General features: G+C 48.9%; 1 protein-coding gene across 1 annotated transcript in view; it reads left to right on the forward strand.

Moving 5' to 3' along the window:
* Positions 1 to 17,606, forward strand: part of CTNNBL1 (catenin beta like 1) — a 160,933-nt gene extending 143,327 nt beyond the window's left edge. Inside the window, exons 14-16 of the mRNA XM_065921981.1 lie at positions 5,317 to 5,454; positions 5,695 to 5,767; positions 17,425 to 17,606. Coding sequence (XP_065778053.1) covers positions 5,317 to 5,454; positions 5,695 to 5,767; positions 17,425 to 17,513 — 300 coding nt within the window. The 3' untranslated portion in view covers positions 17,514 to 17,606. The remainder of the gene's footprint in view (positions 1 to 5,316; positions 5,455 to 5,694; positions 5,768 to 17,424) is intronic.
* Positions 17,607 to 19,319: the final 1,713 nt, after the last annotated feature.

Consider the following 19,319-nt stretch of genomic DNA (forward strand, 5'->3'; position numbering starts at 1 on the left):
ATCAAAGCTAAAAGTCACCTTCAAGAAGATCAAATCAGGAAAGACAAAAGTCAGCCCTCTGCAGTCCCCAGCCTGAGAACAGTGCCAGTAGATTTCAGTGTTCTTCCCTCACTAAGCTCCAACTTGGCTTCACAATACTTTTTCAATATGGTTCTCTATAGCCATTATAGTGGATTAGAGTTGGCACTCAGGAACCTTATTTCCCTTCCCTGATCCAGTTCAGGCTTCTGGTTTCCAAGCAAAGAAGCCAAGGCCAAAAAAATATAAATGACTTGCCCACAGACCCTAGTAAGTTAGAGTTGAGATCTGATCCTGTTTGCTTAGTTCTTTCAGATGTCTAACTCTTTTCCCTCACACTCAGAAATCCAAAGAACTGTATCAGATCCTTATCACAAAATCAGATTGTTATCTAGTATCTTAGAAACCAAGAAAAGGAGCCAAAAATTCATTAATTCATTTATAAAAAGTTGGCTCTGTTCACACATAGTAAGACAGGCGTGGATAATAAAGGTGTAATGCCATCCTACTTCTTTTTTAAAAAGTCCAGAACTTAAGAAAATGTGCCTTAAGTAACTGTTAGCCAAACTTCCTTGTTTTCCATCAGAATAATACATAATCACCTTGCTTTTTTTTTTTTTTTTTTACTTTCCCTTTAAACATGGAGTACACACTTGTGTTCACCTTCTGTGAATCCACTCAGCAGTAAATATTCCATGCCACAGAGTTGTAACAGGCTAGATTAGGTGCTATCCTGACAGCAGTCACCTTCTCTCCGTGCTGGCTTCTTGATGCTTCTAAAACTGTCAGGGCAGAAACTCCATCTTCGAAGCCAATCTCTGTTTCATCTTTGTGCGTGTTCAGTGCAGTTATGGTGATGCCTCTCCTGGAGATGAACTGCAATCCTGTCTCAGATCTGCATTTGAAAATTTCACTTTCAAATCATGCGGCCTCGTGTCTAAAAGTAGAATGTCGAAGTGAACGTTGTCAGAGTCTTGAAGTTCTGGGGAAGGAGGAAAAAATAGGGTTTGGCAGTGCTCTCTTGGGTCCATCCTTTCCACATGACAACATTTGGCGAAACTGGAAGGTACAGTACGTCTGGCTAAAAGAAGATCAGATTGTGGGGAAGAGTGTGAAAAAGGAAAAATTACCAGGGCACTTCTGACATAATTGAAGAAATTTAATTTTGCTAAGCTCTGTTCTTAAGCCATTCTACCACTCTAATTTAGTATCTTCCTTTGTTCTCCAAACAGCTCTAAAATCTGTCATGCCTCCGCAGACATGGCCTTATGAAGAGAGCACAGACTTGGATTTGAGTACCCCGTCCTCCTTCCCACTAACCTTAGGGAGGTCTGGCCTGAGTCAGTTTCCTCATTGGAAATGGGGGGCGATTGATCCCTATTGTTGTCGTTGTTCAGCCACTAAGTCATTTCCAACTCTTTGCGTACTGATGGACTGCAGCATGCCAGGCTCCTCTATCTCCCAGAGTTTGCTCAGAGTCATGTCCATTGAGTTAGTGATGCTATCTAACCATCTCATTCACAGTATTTGTGGGAAGTAATGGAGTCAGTGTAGGTAAAGCACTTGGCACTATACTAAGCCCTCAACAAACACAAGCTGCTCCTGCAAGGCAGGTAGATGGTGGTGGCAATTCAGACTGCCTCACACAACGCCTTGTATTTAGTAATCAGTCAAAAACTATGATGTGCCGGTAGCTAGGATCTACTAAGCAAAGAAACACTCCCTTCTTTCTCTGTTAGTGACAGTGGTATCCCACTGTTGTTCTCTTCCACCCTAGCCAAGCTGACCCACGCTATTGTTGTTCCCTCTGCTTAGAATGTGTTTTCCAGCTTGTCGTACTTCTTCAAAATCCAGCTCAAATGTTACATTTCCCTGGAACTCTCCTGTAACCCAAAGAAAACAAACTTAGCCTCTCCTTCTGGCACTCAGTACAGTGTGCAAGGTCCTAGAAGTTTGTTCATATCTGTTAACCTCATTGGACTTTAATCTCCTTGATTCTGTAGACTGTCTTATTTATCTTTGCTGCCCCCAGCACATCATGTAATAGCTGGTCCATAGTTAGTGTTCAGGAACACTGAACTAGTATTCTTTACCAGTGGATGAATGAATATGTTTCTCCCCAGGTTCCCGGGTTTGCACTGAGGGACTGGTCTCTCTTCTCTCCCCTCCCCACCCCACTTCTCTTCTCCATCTGCTCTACTTCTCATATAGGCTGACACTGTACAACCTCCGAGCTGTACACTTTGCCTGCCTCTCAGCACTTGAAGCCGACGTGTCCGTCAGACGGGTGTTCGCACATCCTCATCCACTTGCCTGCACGGCATAGTCCGCCGCTCATCCTGTCTCACTTCTCTGGCCGACAGATTCACAAATGCTTTTCAAGAGTCTGCTTTGCAGAAAGTACTATGCAAGGTGCTTTGTAGGGTACAAGTTTTTAAATATCTCAGGGACAATTTTATAAGGAATATCACATTTTAGACTTTAAATATATTATTGATAGAGATTGGGGTGTGGGGAGAGTACCAACATTACAAGTAAATGTGAGGGGGCCAGAAAAGGGAGGGCAGGCCTGTTTATGCTGTGTGTGTGGAGTCGGGGGAAGGCCAATGAGCAGAAAGTATGAACAGCATAATGCATTTTGCATAAGGCTTCAGGGCACAAAAATGCCTTCACTTTATTCTTTTTAATATTTATTTCTCTGGCTGTACCACGTCCTAGTTGCAGCACATGGCATCTTTAGTTGCAGCATGCAAATTCTTAGTTGCCATGTGTGGGATCTAGTTTCCTGACCAGGGATCAAATCGGGGCCCCCTGCCTTGGGAACAGAGTCGTAGCCACTGGACCACCAGGGGAGTCCCTGCCTTCATTCTTAAGTCATTTGTCCTACTGCGTCTGCCAGTCAGAAGCCTTGAATCCTTATCCAAAAGTCACTTTTTCCCAGTGTTTTATAACCAACCCTGATTAGCACCCACCACTTGTAATTACTTTAAACTTGTGGGTGCACTGTATCCCTTTACTGTTGGATCATTTTCTGTGTTGCTGTGGTCCTTCCCACTCAGACCGGCAGCTTCTTGGTGACTAAGACCAGCATATCCCCTTACCTTTATTCTCACTCCTTTTCTGCCTTAACTCAGTGCTTGGAGCAGTGTTCTTGCCCCACGGCAGTTAAGCAGGGTCCAGATCTGATACTCCACTTCATGTTATTCATTTCCACCTCAGAGATGAGTCAGACAGGATTCCTATCCCTGGAGAGTCCATATTCGAGTAACTGGTAATTATGTAATTATGAACAACTTACTTAACCTCTGTGTGCCTTGGATTCTAATTTGTACAATGGGATTAATATCACTCCCCTGCTTGCTTTAAATTTGGTAATAAGGACCGTATATATAATAACTCTTTAAACTCCACTGCATTATAGAAATGTGAAGTATTAGCCGCAAATGCTTTTTGCATGAGTGGAAGTCAAAGAGTAATTTTCCTTCCTGTGCCCCCAGCTGTTGAACACTTAGGAGTTCTGGAGCAGGAAGTTATGATTATGAACAAATGAGAAACTAAAGAGGCCCTTCTATTTTTAAACTCCTTGGACATCAGTCCGATGCTCCGTGACTGCCTCGTGACCATTAACACTATCACCAGATTACCGAGGAATTTGCTACTACACAAAGCTCTGAATTAGTGGTGGTGCTTTACCGGGCAGCACCGGGCCTGGCAAACCTAGAGCCTTCTACTGCCTCACAGACAGAGGCCTTTAGGAACGAGATGAAAAGTAGCTACAGGCAGGCCCCCGGGGCAAATAAAGAAGCGCGTTATCTGCGTCTAAATAGTCTCTGAAGGATGCTGGTTGGGGATTGATGACCACCCTGCTAAGTCCTTCGAGTTTGGGAGAGTGGAAAGCAGGGTCCCCAGGGCTTCCATCAGTGACAGGAGCCTGAATTGTCACAGGGAACCATGGCCATAAAACCACTGACAGAATTAAGAAATGGATTGTTGTCATCAGAAGCATGTATTCAAGCACCTGTCTTCTTAGACCAATCTGCTAGTCGTGCAGAACGAGTCCCTCACCCAGTTCTGACTCTGACAGCCTGAAGCAGTTATGTCTCTTTCCTCTCATTCACCGCATGGATGTTTACTGAGCCAGGGATGTAAAGACAGAATTCAATCCCCAATTTCACAGAGCTCACAGCCCACCCTCATGAAATAGAGGGAGTTATAGAAACAGGGAACTGATAACTGAAATCAGTGTGGATATGATGGGCCAGAAGATGGCGTGCCATGGAGTGGCCTGCAAGGTTACTGTCAGGAATTTTGGAAAGGAGGAGTTTTGTTATCCTTAAATGATCAGGGAAGGTTCTGTAGGAGAGGTTGCTTTATAGTGTTGGTGTGAGAGATATCCCAGAACCCTTAGGAAGCAAGGCAGTAAAGGCCCTGAGATGGGAAGAAGAGCTGTCTTGGCAGAGGTGGTGATAATCCTCTGGATGAGGGGCTTTGGGGTGGAGTGGAATGAAAATATGCTGCAATGACTGTGATGGTAGTTGCATAACTCTGACTACACATAAAACTGTTGTGTTATACACTTTAAATGGGTGAATACTATAGTACATCAATTGTATCTGGATAAAGCTAGGTTTGTTTTTAAAGAATCCACTAGACAGGAACAGATATGGGGAGAGCAAGTCTGATAGGTCTGGGGTTACAAAACTTTAGGAAAGAGACTCCCTAAAGAGGAAAGAGATTAGGTCTTTGACCTTGAGGAAGTATTGAACTCGTGGAATGAAACAGAAAGGTTGGCATTTTGTATCTAACGAAATATAAGCTGAAAGGGACACATAGAATGGGTACCTGCGCCATCATGAGGGCACCAAAACGGAATTGTAGAGAAAGCGGACCTCTCCTCCCTAGGTTAATTTGATTTGGAAGAAAAAGAGTTAAGTCTATCTTGTAGAGAGGTTACTGATGGAGGTGGGAACCGAAGAGTAAAGAATGAGTAGAAGCAGATAAATAGATATATTTTTTCAGGTTGAATGTGTGAATGAGATCATTTTGGCCTTGAGTCATTGTATAGAGAAAAAAATGGACTTAAGTCGTGACTCCATGAGCCTCTAGTCCATTAACAATGAGAACATAAGATAACTTTAGAATAATGAGACAAGCAGGAGGCAAATGAAGGCAGAGTGGTTTTCTTTTGTTGTAGTTGTCATTACTATTCTTTTGTGAATCGTGAGAGGACTAGAAACCTATTCTTTCCTCCTCCACTCACCATCTGACTTTTTTCCCCCAATGTTCATTCCTTTCTAGGACATGGTCCGGCGTGGAGAGATCATAGACAATGACATCGAGGATGAGTTCTACCTCCGGCGCTTGGACGCCGGGCTGTTTGTCCTCCAGCACATCTGCTACATCATGGCAGAGATCTGTAATGCCAACGTGCCCCAGGTAGGAGGGGTTTCCCTGTGTGGGCCCGTCCATCCCCGCCTCCTTGCCTGCCACCTGCTTAGGGACTGTCTCTCAAAGAAGGAAGTGGATCACACACTCCTTGAATTCCCTTCACTCTACGTGGGCCCTCTTTCTCAGGGATGGGGGTGAGGTGAATACTTCCAAAGTGATGGCTTCTGATGTCTACCAAGATAAATGATGCTCTTTCTTTCTCTGTCCACTCTTCATTTTCCTTATTAGATTCGCCAGAGGGTTCACCAGATCCTGAATATGCGTGGAAGCTCCATCAAAATCGTCAGGCACATCATCAAGGGTGAGTTGGATGTTGCTTGTGTCTGGGGCTCCAGGGAATTAATTAGATGATGCTTTCTTTCCATCTCTGTCTATATGCCTGGAATGTGGTGCAGCATTCTCTGCACTGCAGGCTTAAGTGTGTTGTCCAGTTCAGTCTGTGTCCAGATCATCCTGTCAGAATACCAAAGACTAACCTAGTTAATCTCTGCCTCTGATCCTCCGCTTCCAGAATTTTAAAAGCACAAACAAGAAGCACTAGGGATTGGAAATGTAAAAACATACACACACACACAAGAAACAAACAAAAAAAATCAAGGTCCAAACTTCATGTAGTGAAAGGAAATTGCTTTCTTAGGGGAAAATAAAAGAAACGAGCTAATAAGAACTACCTGGAATTAAGGCAGAAGGAAGTGAGTTTGAGGCAGGGTAGTGTCGGAGAAAAAGCATGCCTGCTTTCCATTGCCAACTCTGCCTTCCCCCAGCTGTGTGAGCAAGATCTAGGAGAAATTTGGAAAAGTTCATGAGATGCTACATGACAGCATCCAGCCTAGTGGCCAGCACACAGGAAGTGCTCGGGTGAATTTCCTTCACGTTCCCCAGCGGGTCCCTCAAGCACTGTTGCCTCTTTGGCTGGACCTGACTCAGCTGGAGCTGCTCCCAGGAGGCCTTTGGTTGGCGAGCACGCTCTCAGTCAGCGTTGTGATGCAGCACCCGCCCACAGACCACTTAGCACAGACCACATGGCAGCAGGAGGCCCATGCTGGACGTTACTGATAACACCAGAGTTCAGCGTCATGGTGGACGGTACTGCAGGCACATCAGGTCTCCCTCTGACCCTCATTCTGCCGACTCCTTAGCTGAGGAATTAGGCTAGATTTACTTGAAGGGCGTGTGGGTAAGTGGCTTATAACTCCCATTACAGGTGGGAGATGAAATGTGGAGATAAATGATATAAAGTGAGGAGATGTTAAGAGCCCTGGGTTCTGGGATCTGGCTCCTGGAAGTGAATCCTGACCCTAATGTTTACGGTGCTATCTCAGGCAAGATATCCAGTTGCTCAGAGACCTCCTAGAATAGGTAAAAGGATTAAATGAGATGATATATGGAAAGTATCTCCAGTTCATAAGTTCTTGGTAAATGCTAGCTGAGTATTTGCTGTTTGCTTGGTAAATGGTATTGTGAGTATTATGAAATGTGATGATAGCTATCGTCAGCAGTGTTACAAGTGAGGCACGGCTAATATCCCATGGGAAGCTGTGTGGGAGTAGGAACATTGAGCTGGGTATTAGACATTCCAAAACAAAGGAACCGTGTGGGTGAAAACCTCGGGCTGGAAGCCACATGATCATCACCGCCCTCCCCGGTGGGTGGTGGGTGGGGGTGGTAAATCCTGTGCCCACTTTGCAGATGGAGCCTATGAGGCATTGGAATTTATCGCCTTCCCCCTGAGAAAGAGGAAAGGGGGAACCGTTCATGAGCCTCACCCAGCGTCTCCCGTAGTGGCCTCCTGGGCACTCCCTTCTCCCCCTCAGTGTCACAGCCACGTGAATCACTGCTCCGGGTGTCACGCTGCCTCCTCCCTCAGGCGCAGCTGCGGTGATGTGCAAGCCCAGCCTCTAAAGGACCTTCATTTTCAATGCCCACGCGTTCAGTTAGAACTTTTTGTGACTCTCAACTCCGAGGTCTTGCAGTCAGGCTTCTCCCTGCACCGCCATCCGCATGATCGAAACAGTGATCTTCTGAGAAAGGAATAGTGTCTTTGACACCTCGTAGGGGGATGCCTTTCTTCCTGACATCCTCATATGTGCACCTGAGGTTATTCAGGATTTTCAGTTGTTGCGAGCCGGCCTCAGTGCCCCTCAGAGCCCGGTTTATTCCCTGTGTGCCCGTTAAAGTGCTGGGCGAGTCCTGGGTGCCGAGTACACATTTGTTGATTGTCTGGCCGGGTGAGCAGGTGAACAGCCTGGACAGATGCTGCGTTCATTCCCACCACTCTTGTTCCTCCCCACAAGTCCCTTTCTTTCCTCCACGTCCAGACTCTCAGATCCCTCCTTCCAGACCCAGGTTCGGCTCTTCAGCTCTCTCTCTGCAGCCCCCTTCACAGCCTGTCCCTTAGTAAATCTGCCACTCCTTCCTCCAGCCTCAATCCTGAATCAATCCACTTCTCTCCATCTGTTATTTCCCATCATAGCACCCTGTTTATTTCTTTCCTAGCCCTTATCACAGTCTGTAATTATTTTTATTTATGTCTCTGTTTACTTGTTCTGTGTGTCTCATGCATTAAAATGGAAGCTCCGTGATGCAGGGCCATTGGCTTGATCCCTGTGTCTCCTCAGCACCTAGAGCAGTGCCAGGCACATAGTGGACACCCAGGGACTATTTTAAATGTTGTTGAACTAAACCCTACCCTTGTGTGAATTTAAATTGGCAGATATTTACTGAGACTCCTCAGGGCTCAGCACAGTGCTCATACTGTACTACTGAGGTGTCACACAGCTCCTGCCCTCATAGAGTTTTTAGTCTTTGGGGGTGACATGGTTTAGTTGCTGAGTCCTGTCTGACTCTCTGCAACCCCATGAACCATAGCCCGCCAGGCTCCTCTGTCCATGAGATTATCCGGGCAAGAATGCTGGAGTGGGTTAACATTTCCTTCTCTAGGAGGTCTTCCCAACCCAGGGATCAAACCCACGTCTCCTGTTTGGTAGGCAGATTCTTTACCACTGAGTCAAACAAAATACATGCTTCAACAACTACTCAGCCATCATTGCTGGGTGCCAGGCTCTGTATCCAGGACTAGAGAGACAGGGAAGAATCAGCAAGATTCCTGTCCTAAGGGTTCATGGTCTAGGGGGAGAGAGACTGGAAACCAATTATAACGTGATAAGTGCTGCGTTGAAGTTGTGAACAGAGTGTTAAAGGAGTGATAAGAGGCAGTCATGGAGGCACAGGCCACACCCGGGAATCCCGGGGAAGAGAGAGAGGATGCTCTCGGGACTGGGAAGGGTGTCCAGTGGGGGCAGTACATCCCAGGCAGAGGGAGCAGAGGCCTGAGGCAGAACAGGACGTCAGTGGCCTTCACACGGAGTCTCCCTCACCAGGGGAGGCCTCTCAGGGATGCCGGAGGCTGGAGCATCGGGTGGAGTTGGGAGTGTTTCTGGACAAGGCTCTTGAGTTCTGTTGGGTACACTGTGAGTTTGGAGGGACAGGCAGTGCCTGCACACCTTTGTTGGCCAGTGGAGAGCAGATATTCTCACTCGGGCAGGAGAGGTGCTAGTTTGGACAACTGGAAGTCTTCACGAGGGAGGTGATATTTAAAGCCAGGGAATCAGGTGCCACTGCCCAGATCAAAGATGTCCTCACAGGATGCTGACCACAAAAAAAAAAAAAAAAATGCATTCTCTCCAGATGGAAGGCTAAGGTTATAATAAAGGGCTCACACTGACCGCAGGAAGCCCTTCTGTTTGTGGTGGTGGGTGACAGAGCTATACCACGGTCCGCCTTTCCTCAGCCTGTGAATGCGGTCCAGCAAGCACCCTCCGGACAGTGCTGAGGTTGAGAAGGGGTGAGGCTACCACGGGACTGGGTGGGGGGCGATGGCTGGGCTTCTGCTTCAGGCCCACCTCTTAAAAGTCTTCGCTCCCTCCCCCAGCCTTCATTCCATCAAAATGAGCAAAAAAACAAAGCCTCATAAAGAAAACCAGCTCATCAGTCTGTCCTCTTTGATTTTAATTTTGTTTTTCAGTTTGGGTTGCTTCCTTTTTTTTTTTTTTTTTTATCATACTAATTAGATGCAAGCTTTTTTCTTTGATTTTATGGCCTACATATTTCCCAAGTTTTGCTGGCAGGATGACAGCTGATGGATCCCTTGGGGTCCCAGGAAAACGCTGATGAGGCAGGCCCAGCAGGGGACTCTTCCCATTTTATTTCTGTCCCCTTTCTCACAGTTTCACTCCCTCCTTTTGTACTGGGGGTGCCAAGAGAGCTAGGAATAATTGATGGCTCATTAAAGTCCCTCGGTCTGCAGGCTGCATATTCGGTGCTCCTGACGTCCAACCTTTTCCTGAATAGTTAGCCACTCTGGCCCGAGGCCTGTGGCACCCACCTGGGGGGCAGCGGTCTCCGCACTAGAGAAGGACTGCGTGCTTCACACAGGCAGTGACAGTCGTCCTGCTTTTTATCTTCTGGTGCCTAGGCCGCTCGTGCCACAAAGAAGGGGCTCGGCTAATGCTTACTGGGGATGCACTTCAGGCTTCTTTGTGTTGTTCCTGAAATTAGGGTCACAGTAGGTAGAGTGGTCACTCCCAAGCACGTCCTCTGTGCCAGGCTTTTAATGTATATTCTCCGGTTCTCACAAGAGCCCTAAAAGCAGGATTACAATCTCCATTGTGCCCATAAGGAAGCCAAGACCTGCGGAGGTTAAGCAATGTTACCCAAGTCGCTCTTAATGCAGGAAAACTGGATCCAGACTCAGTCGGTCTTTCCATCTGGCGGAAAGGAAAGCTCTAACTGGGCCAGTTGGCTGATACACTCCTCAAGCATTTCAAGAAAGAAAATTCAGGGCAGCCATCTTTTCAGAGCACCCAGTGGCATCACAGGGCCCTCGGTGGGCTCCCGAGGAGACCCTGTCCCCGGGGGATTCAGTCCCATCACATGGGGAATAAATAACCGCTACACAAAGCAGACTGGAGTCAGTGCTAAGAGACGCAGTGGGAATCAAGAAAGCACAGTTAATTCTGCTGGAGATGGAGAGAGAGCCTGAAGATCCAGAGAGGCTGCAAGAAGAGGTGCTTGTTTTCTGTTTTTAATTGTGGTAAAACATGCACAGGAGTTACCATATTAACCATCGCAGCCATCACCACCTCCTGTCCACAGAACTTACTTTCATTTCAGCAGAATTGAAAGGCTGTACCCATTAAGCCCTTCATTCCCCATTCCCCCCTCCCCTAGCCTCTCGCAACCACCCTTGCACATTCTGTCCCCATGAAGTTGATAACTAAATAAGAACGTGGCTTCTCAAAACATGTGACACCTCCACAGGTAGATGCAGGGGTACATTGAGTGGTCCCCTGTGGATATGGAATAGGACCTGTGACCTGGAAATACTTCTTAGTATAAAGAAGTATACTTCTTTATAAATATTCTTCTTATGCCGGGGCTTACCATTGAAGCCTCCAGTGAATCTCCTAAATGTTTCAGTCACTGGTGAAAGTTTATTAGAAGACCTTATGGTGTTAGGCTGTTTGGCAGAGGAAAGCTTAGAGGATTACTGACTCAAAAAACTCTCATGGGTGGCGAAAAGACGGAGCCAAGACTTCAGAATGCTTTCAGAGGTTGGCTCCTGGCCCTTTGATTTGCTTGTGTTCCTTATGGCTTCAAGCCCTCTCTCAGAAGCTCCTAGACATGTGTTTCCATATTGATTTGGAGCGCTTGGTAACCTGAGTTTGGCCTCTGTGATTTGCAAGCTGCAGAAGCTGCTGGGATTTCTCTTTGATGACACGTTCGTGTGTGTGTGACTTCCACCAGACCTTGGCGAGGTCTAGGTGGAGCTCTAGGTGGAGCCTCTAGGATTTAGGGAGGCAGGAAAGGATCCTGAAGAGGGGCCTCTTTAACCTCGGGCAGCTACGTGCCCTCCCCCTAAGCAGCTCCTGCATCTATAAGATGGAGATGGATAACCCGCCTCAAAAGTTTGCTGTGAGCAAGATCCTCTGTGACACACCTCCCAGAAGATTGGAAATAAAAGCAAAAATAAACAAATGGGACCTAATTAAACTTAAAAGCTTTTGTACAACAAAGGAAACTATAAGCAAGGTGAAAAGACAGCCTTCAGAATGGGAGAAAATAATAGCAAATGAAGCAACAGACAAAGGATTAATCTCAAAAATATACAAGCAACTCCTGAAGCTCAATTCCAGAAAAGTAAATGACCCAATCAAAAAATGGGCCAAAGATCTAAACAGACATTTCTCCAAAGAAGACGTACAGATAGCTAACAAACACATGAAAAGATGCTTAACATCACTCATTATCAGAGAAATACAAATCAAAACCTCAATGAGGTACCATTACACGCCAGTCAAAATGGCTGCTATCCAAAAGTCTGCAAGCAATAAATGCTGGAGAGGGTGTGGAGAAAAGGGAACCCTCTTACACTGTTGGTGTGAATGCAAACTAGTACAGCCACTATGGAGAACAGTGTAGAGATTGCTTAAAAAACTGGAAATAGAACTTCCATATGACCCAGCAATCCTACTCCTGGGCATACACACTGAGGAAACCAGATCTGAAAGAGACACGTGTACCCCAGTGTTCATCGCAGCATTGTTTATAATAGCCAGGACATGGAAGCAACCTAGATGCCCATCAGCAGACCAATGGATAAGAAAGCTGTGGTACATATACACAATGGAATATTACTCAGCCATTAAAAGAATTCATTTGAATCAGTTCTAATGAGATGGGTAAAACTGGAGCCCATTATACAGAGTGAAGTAAGCCAGAAAGATAAACACCAGTACAGTATACTAACGTGTATATATGGAATTTAGAAAGATGGTAACGATAACCCTATATGCAAGAGAAAAAGAGACACAGATGTATAGAACAGACTTTTGGACTCTCTGGGAGAAGGCGAGGGTGGGATGATCTGAGAGAACAGCATCGAAACATGTATATTATCAAGTGTGAGACAGATCACCAACCCAGGTTGGATGCATGAGACAAGTGCTCAGGGCTGGTGCACTACGATGACCCAGAGGGATGGGATGGGGAGGGAGGTGGGCGGGGGGTTCGGGATGGGGAACACATGTAAATCCATGGCTGATTCATGTTAATGTATGACAAAAACCACTACAGTATTGTAAAGTAACTAGCCTCCAACTAATAAAAATAATTGGGAAAAAAAATAAATAAGAATTCTATACTGAGCACCAAAGAAAAAACAAAGTTTGCTGTGAGAATTAGATGAGGTTCTGCAGTAAAGTGCTTCCCTGTTGGCACGTGATAAGTGCCTGATGACGTTAGCTACCTTCACTGGTGTGACTTGCGTCCCAGCTCACGTGGGAAGAGGTGGAACTGAGATGCACAGTCCAGCAGGATTCTGGCTCTCTGTAACTTGGGGTGAGTTAGTAGATAACATGTGTGAGCCTCGGTTTCCTCCTCTGTAAAAAGCAAACCGAAAGTGAAGATTGCCCCCAAGGATGGCTGAGATAGAGATGCAGCCGGGGACCCAGGACAGAATACTTGCTCAGTAAATGCAGATTCCTTCCTTCCCTTCCCTGGCCTCATCGTTTCACTGGACTCAGAGGCAGTCAGGAAAGCCCAACCCAGACCTCACTCTTCAAGGCCTGGTGGGGAGGGTGGGGTGGTGGTGCTTTTCCAGGCAGCTGAAATGTCCGTGGGAAAACAGTCCATGGGGATGTGACCCTGTTAGCATCGTAAGCAAAGGATAAGCTTCCTTCTGTTTCTCCTTAAGTGAGTTTCACTGTCATGATGTCCCTGATGAAACTTACATCCCAACTTGCAGCCCCGCACAACATTCTCCTCCAGAGAAGTCACGTTAGTCCTTCCACATCCATCCTTGTTGCTAAGGAATCTCTGTTAGACCTCAAGGGCCTTACTCTTCCAGTTTCTATTTTGTTATTATTTCTGTGCCTTCACTTCACAGAAAACACAAGTGTTTTCTGTGTAAAAATGCTGACGTTCCTCTTCTCCCCACTCACTCTTCCTCCTGCACTTTTTCAGAGGTGAGCATTTAAGGCTAAAGGTCCAGGGATCTGAACCAGGCTTGTGAGGGCCGGTCCCAGTCTGTCCTGGACAACAGTCCTTCCCCATCTACCGTCCGGGTGCCCCGCCCTCTCCCTCTTAACATAAACAGAACAGCTCGTATTCCATGTCTGAATAGTAAACCTGCTGTCTAAAGTTTGCTTTAATATTTATGCATTCAACGCTGCTGCCTGTTTCTGAGCTTCATCATAGCCTTTATTATAAGAGCATTTGAAAATGCTGGGGAAGGAGAGTAGGGAGTGGGTGTATCTCCCCGTCTTTCTCACTCTCCAGACCGACTCACTCTCTCCTCCTCCCTCTCCCCCACCCCGAAGTTCTCCCTTCATCTAGCATCTCTTTTTCCCATTCGTTCTCTCCCATTTTTACACACACACACAGCAAAGAGAACTCTTTCCCAAGACCTCTGGGAGGGATCTGTTCAATATTTATAGACTGCTGCGGCAGCTATAATAACCAGAGGTAGCTGGCACCACCACGGTTTGCTCCAAATAGGATTCCACTCTGAAAACAAAGAACGAGTTGGGGTCAGGGGTGGAGGGTGAGACGTGAGGTGCACAGCTGGTACCAGCTGCCAGGGCCAGTGGGAAGGCACTCAGGGCTTGTCGGGTCTGCCTCTGGGGCCAGCTCGCTGTGGGCCCCCGGCCGCTCCCCTGTCCCTCCAGGTTGCCCTACATTTCTGAGAGCCCTGCCAGCCCTGACATTTGGTGACTTGGAACAAGGGAGCGTGGCCCCAACCAGCACCCCACGTCTGTTCTGACTGCTGAGGCCCCTTCACCCCGTGACATCCCCTCCAGAGCCTTATCTGTTAGGAGGATATTGACGCCAGATGCCCTGCCAGAGCTGGACAGCCTTGGAGACTTTTTCCCCAAAGGATGGGGAACAGGCGGGTACAGTACTGCCTAGAGGAAAGGATGCCACTTTCGGGACCAGCTCCCCCGCCCCCCAGTGGCTTTGGAGGTGCCCTTTTCACTTCTCACACATGTTCTTGGTTTGGATCTCAGCCCCTCTGCCATGCTGCACCTGGGCAGGTAGCTTCAGCTCTCTAATAAGCCTCAGTTTCCCCATCTGTAAACAGAGAAGGTGCTCTTTGCCTTGTAGGATTGCTGCAAAGATTCAGTGAGACAACATATATAAATACCTGGCCCATAAACAGTGTTCCCTACATGTGAAGTCCCCTTCCACTCTGTGCAGGACAGCCCCTCTTCCTCATTTTACTCCCTTCCTTCACAGCCTGTTTCCAGAGAGCAGGTAATCTGACTGTTTCCTCCTTCTCTGCATGTGGAGCATCCGAGGAGACTTGTCCGTCGATGGGTACTCTGTGTACCATGGTGGCAAGCGTTTTTTTTACGGCCTTGGTAGCGGCAATCCAGCAAGGGGATTGATACAGACATTGGTGCTCTACTCTGCGCATCCCTGGAAAGCGATAAGGTCCCTCCAGGGAAGCTGGCTCTACTTGCAAAAGCACTGCCCCAAAGGATCAGACTGTCTCACTTCCTTCTCTCCTGGGTCTGAGAATCCATTAGGAGAACAAAGTGTTAGTTCAGTCCATTAAGATTCTTGCTTTCAGGCCAGGCCTCTGAGGGTATTAAATGCTATAATGGTCATTTCTCTCTCTCCTGGGGCAGCGACTAGATCATTCACATGTGAGTAAAAAGATACCACTTACATACCAGCCCTGAGCCTTTTCCCACCACCCACTTCCTGTTCTCCCATCACTCCAGCCCTCCCTTTAAGGAGCCTTCTTGGGATCACAGCCATTTGCTGCTGGAGGTGATGGATGGGCGTCACAGGAGAGGATGACTTCCAGGGGGTGGACACGCAGCTGGCACACGTCTGAATCCCAGATCGCCTCTCCGGCACTTGTCCAATCACAAAGAGGACGGAAACGTGCAGAAGTGGTGGGAGCAAGAGACTGCCCCCGCCCGGTGGGTGTGCAGGCTTCACTCCTGTCCCCAAGCCTTTGTCTGATTTAGATCAGCAGATGTTTTATCATGCAGACGCCTCTTGCGAGTTCTATCGTTCAGTCTCTGGCCACCCCAGGCAGGGGGCTAGGGGCAGATGCGCAGGTACTCATCCTGATTCACTGCTCTGGGAGTTTATTCACAAACAGCCAGGAGTTGGCTGTCAGCCCGGCTCTGCTGGGAATTTAGCTGAAAGTGATGCAAAAGCCCCTGCCTTCATGAAGCTGCCAGTCTGGATGTAGAGAGGGACAAGTAGAGGATCATCCAGAAGTCAGGCCTGCGATGGTGACAGAGGCCCGAGGAGGGGAGCGGGAGTCAGAGGTGACTCGGTGGGATTTCAAGGGACGGTGTCCTTTAAGATGGTCCTTGAAGGAGGTGTGGGATTGCAGTTGCCCAAGCAAAGCAGGTTGGAGGAGGGAGCCAGTGTTTCTGGAACATGTGTTATCACTAAGCTCTTTACGTGCATTTTCAGAGGGGAGACCATGCAAGGCCCCCTGGGACTGTGAGTCAGGGTCAGGATTCAAACATGATGTCACAGCATCTCCCAAGGGCAGGGGCAGGGCAGCGCTCAGAGGAGCAGGACCGCAGTCCCCTGGGCTCTGTGCACCTCGTGGGAGTCCCCCCAGGAAGCCCGGGGCCCCACTCAGCCCCCAGCCCTGCCCTCTCACCCCGGAGCTCTGCGCATCCTGTCTGCGCCATGTCCCACCCCCTCCCACCTTCTAAAACCAGCTGGCCACATACAACTTGGGGGCCGGGACACTTTGGAGAATAAAATGGAGGAGTGTTACGTGTTGTGCTGGGGTAACAGGTAAACTGGACACGTTTACCCACCTTACAACTCTGATGACATCCTGTCGTCAGCATCATGTCCCGCATTCCCATTCTCTTTAGACGTTATTTCCTGTATCTTTCTGTTCTGACTGAAACTGTGTCTCCCTGGGATGGGCCCGCTCAAGTGGTACCTGCTTTCTCTCGCAGGCCGTCTGCCAGTGACGGGAGAGGGGTCTTCCGTGCTCCTCCTGGGCGCCTCTAGACCATTCCTCCTCCCCTTTTCCCAGAAAACACCCATTGGTTTGAATCTCAGCGTCAGTGGACTGAACCCCAGCCCCCGTCCTTGTGGCACATATACCTGTTCCCCTCATTCCTTGGAGGAGTTTGAGCTCACTGTCACCCTCTCCACTATCTCCTCTCCTGTCGTATTTCTTGGTGACTTTAGTATCCATGTCTCTTCCTCTCCCACCCCTGGAGCCACCGTCAGGATACATCTTAAATCTGAAGACTTCTCTCCTCTACCATGACCTTGGGCCAGACCACCATCAAATCACATCTCCTTCGTTCTGCCCGTGGCCCCTTCACAGTGTCTTCCTTGCGGCAGCTAGAGTGAGCGCTGGTGAAAAGACAGATCATGTCATGCCTCTGCTTACAGCTCTCTTGTAACTTCTCGTCTCCGGGGAAGTGCCGACAGGAGCTTGTCTGCCCCGTGCCCGCCCCCCTTGCTCCCCACTCAAGCCCCAGCTCTGCTTGCCCCCTGCCGCTCGCTCCCAGATACTCCCTTGCACACCTGCTTCAGCAGTGAAAGTGCCGAGTCCTCACCACTGGACCACCGGGGAACTCCCGACATCTGCATTTCTAACAAGTTCCTGCATGATGTTGAGAACCAGCGGCTCCGGGGCAGCGCCTGCCCGTATGTGTGCTAAGTGGAGGAAGGCTCGGCCAGGAGAGGAACGCGAGCAGGGGCCGGGGAGTTGGTCCACCATGAGCCTCGAGGGCAGGACCCAAGGAGTTTGGGCACAGCCGCCACAGTGGGTGCCCCTGGAGGCGTTAGAACGGCACGCACCCCCAGGTGCCGGGGTTCAGGGGGAGGCGCGACGTGACCCGGCCACGATGGCCCCCGCTCCCCAGACTCCCCCTGACCCTGCCTTTCTCTCCCCAGAGTACGCGGAGAACATCGGGGACGGCCGGAGCCCGGAGTTCCGGGAGAGCGAACAGAAGCGCATCCTGGCCTTGCTGGAGAACTTCTAGGCCGGCTCAGCAGCGGGGCCTCCCTGGGGCTCCCCCGGACACTCTTTGTGGAGCTCGATGTGACTTTTGGACAAATTAAAGCTAGTTTTGGTATCCCCGGGCTGGTGTTCTTTGTACCGCCTGACCTGTAGCCGACACCTCTCCCCGCAGCCGTCACAGGACGTGTCCAAGGAAGCTGGGTGGTGGGCCTCACCCTTCCAGTGAGAAACCAGAGGCTCTGAGAGATGATCAGTGATGAGGTGACCACTCTGCTGCCCTGGGGTTGCTGGGAGGCTGCCTGTCTGTAGACGGGAAGGTGAAGGCGTGGACTGGGAACCTCTCTGGGGCTAAGCCTGTAACAGGAGGCACATGGCTCGTGTGGAAGGGCTTCCATGGCGCTGCAAGGCCGGCCACAGAGCATGCGTCCTAAGAGCAGCAGTCTGAACTCAACCACACATCTCTGGGTGGAGAGGGGACCTAGAAGTATGTATCCATGGTGGCCCCACCCCAGAAGGACGAAGTCGGAATCTGTGGTTCGGCCCAGGCGCTGGCACTATTCTAAGCCCCCAGGTGGTTCCGAGAGCCACTGCTTTAGAGCCCAGCTTCATTGTTCACCCGCTGGGGCTGTCTGGATTAGTGACTTTACCCTCTTGAATCTCACTTCCTTCATCTGCGAAGTGGGGGTAATAATCCCCTTATCCTTCCCTCACACATCTGTGGCTTCAGAACTGCAGTCTCACCCCTCTCCTAGAGACTGTGAGAAGATTGGTCTCCTCCTTTATGGACCTCAGCAGCCCGTTAGCATGGTTTCAGTCTGTCCCAGAGCGTAGAGTCCTCAGTCATGAGGAGTAAGACAGCCGACCTAGAATGAAGTGTTAGCCCAGGGTCAGCTGGTGGACTGCAAGGGACGCCGCCCACCCCGCGCAGTGCTGGTGGCCACCATTCAGTCAGAGCTGCTCTGGCTGCTCGGTGAGGCCCCAGGGACGGGGCTGCTGGTGGCCACTGCCATCTGGCCAGAGCTGACATGCCCTCCACATCCACGCTTTCTAACCTCTGCAGCACTGCTGGCGGCGTCATTATTTGAAGCCGAGACTGAGGTCCCAGAGGGTAAATAACTCGGGCGAGGCCCTGGGGCCAGTATACACAGAGCCCGCATTCAAAGCAAAGTCTGTCCAACTCCACAGCCAGGCTCTGCTCTCCCCCGGGCGGCCTCCATCAGGAGCCTGTCACAGGTCACTGGCTGAAGCAGTCCACTTCAATCGGTTCTACTGTCCCAGGGATTTAATGAATTCACACAGAATGTAACCTGTGGAATCTTACACTTTTTACAGTTTATTTTTACTGAAATAAGTTTACAATGTTATGTTAGTTTCTGGTGTACATCCAAGTGATTCAGTTATACAAGTGTGACCCCATGGACTGTAGCCTGCCAGCCTCCTCTCCCCATGGGATTCTCCAAGCAAGAATACTGGAGTGGATTGCCATTCCCTTCTCCAGGGGATCTTCCCAACCCAGGGATCAAACCCAGGTCTCCTACATTGCAGGCAGTTTCTTTACCATCCAAGCCACCAGGGTGTGTGTGTGTGCGTGTATTCTTTTTCATATTCTTTTCTCATTTTTTTGATTGGACCATTTTTAAAGTCTTTATTGAATTTGTTACAATATTGCTTCTGTTCTGTGTTTTGGTTTTTTGGGTGAAAGGCATGGGGAATCTTAGCTCCCCAACCAGGAATTGAACCCACACTCACGGCATTGGAAGTCCCTCCTTGGGGAAGTCCCTCCATTATGGTCTATTACAGGATATTGAATGTAGTTCCCTGTACTGTA

Source organism: Muntiacus reevesi, chromosome 2 (genome assembly GCF_963930625.1).
Source record: "Muntiacus reevesi chromosome 2, mMunRee1.1, whole genome shotgun sequence".
Lineage (NCBI taxonomy): Eukaryota > Metazoa > Chordata > Mammalia > Artiodactyla > Cervidae > Muntiacus > Muntiacus reevesi.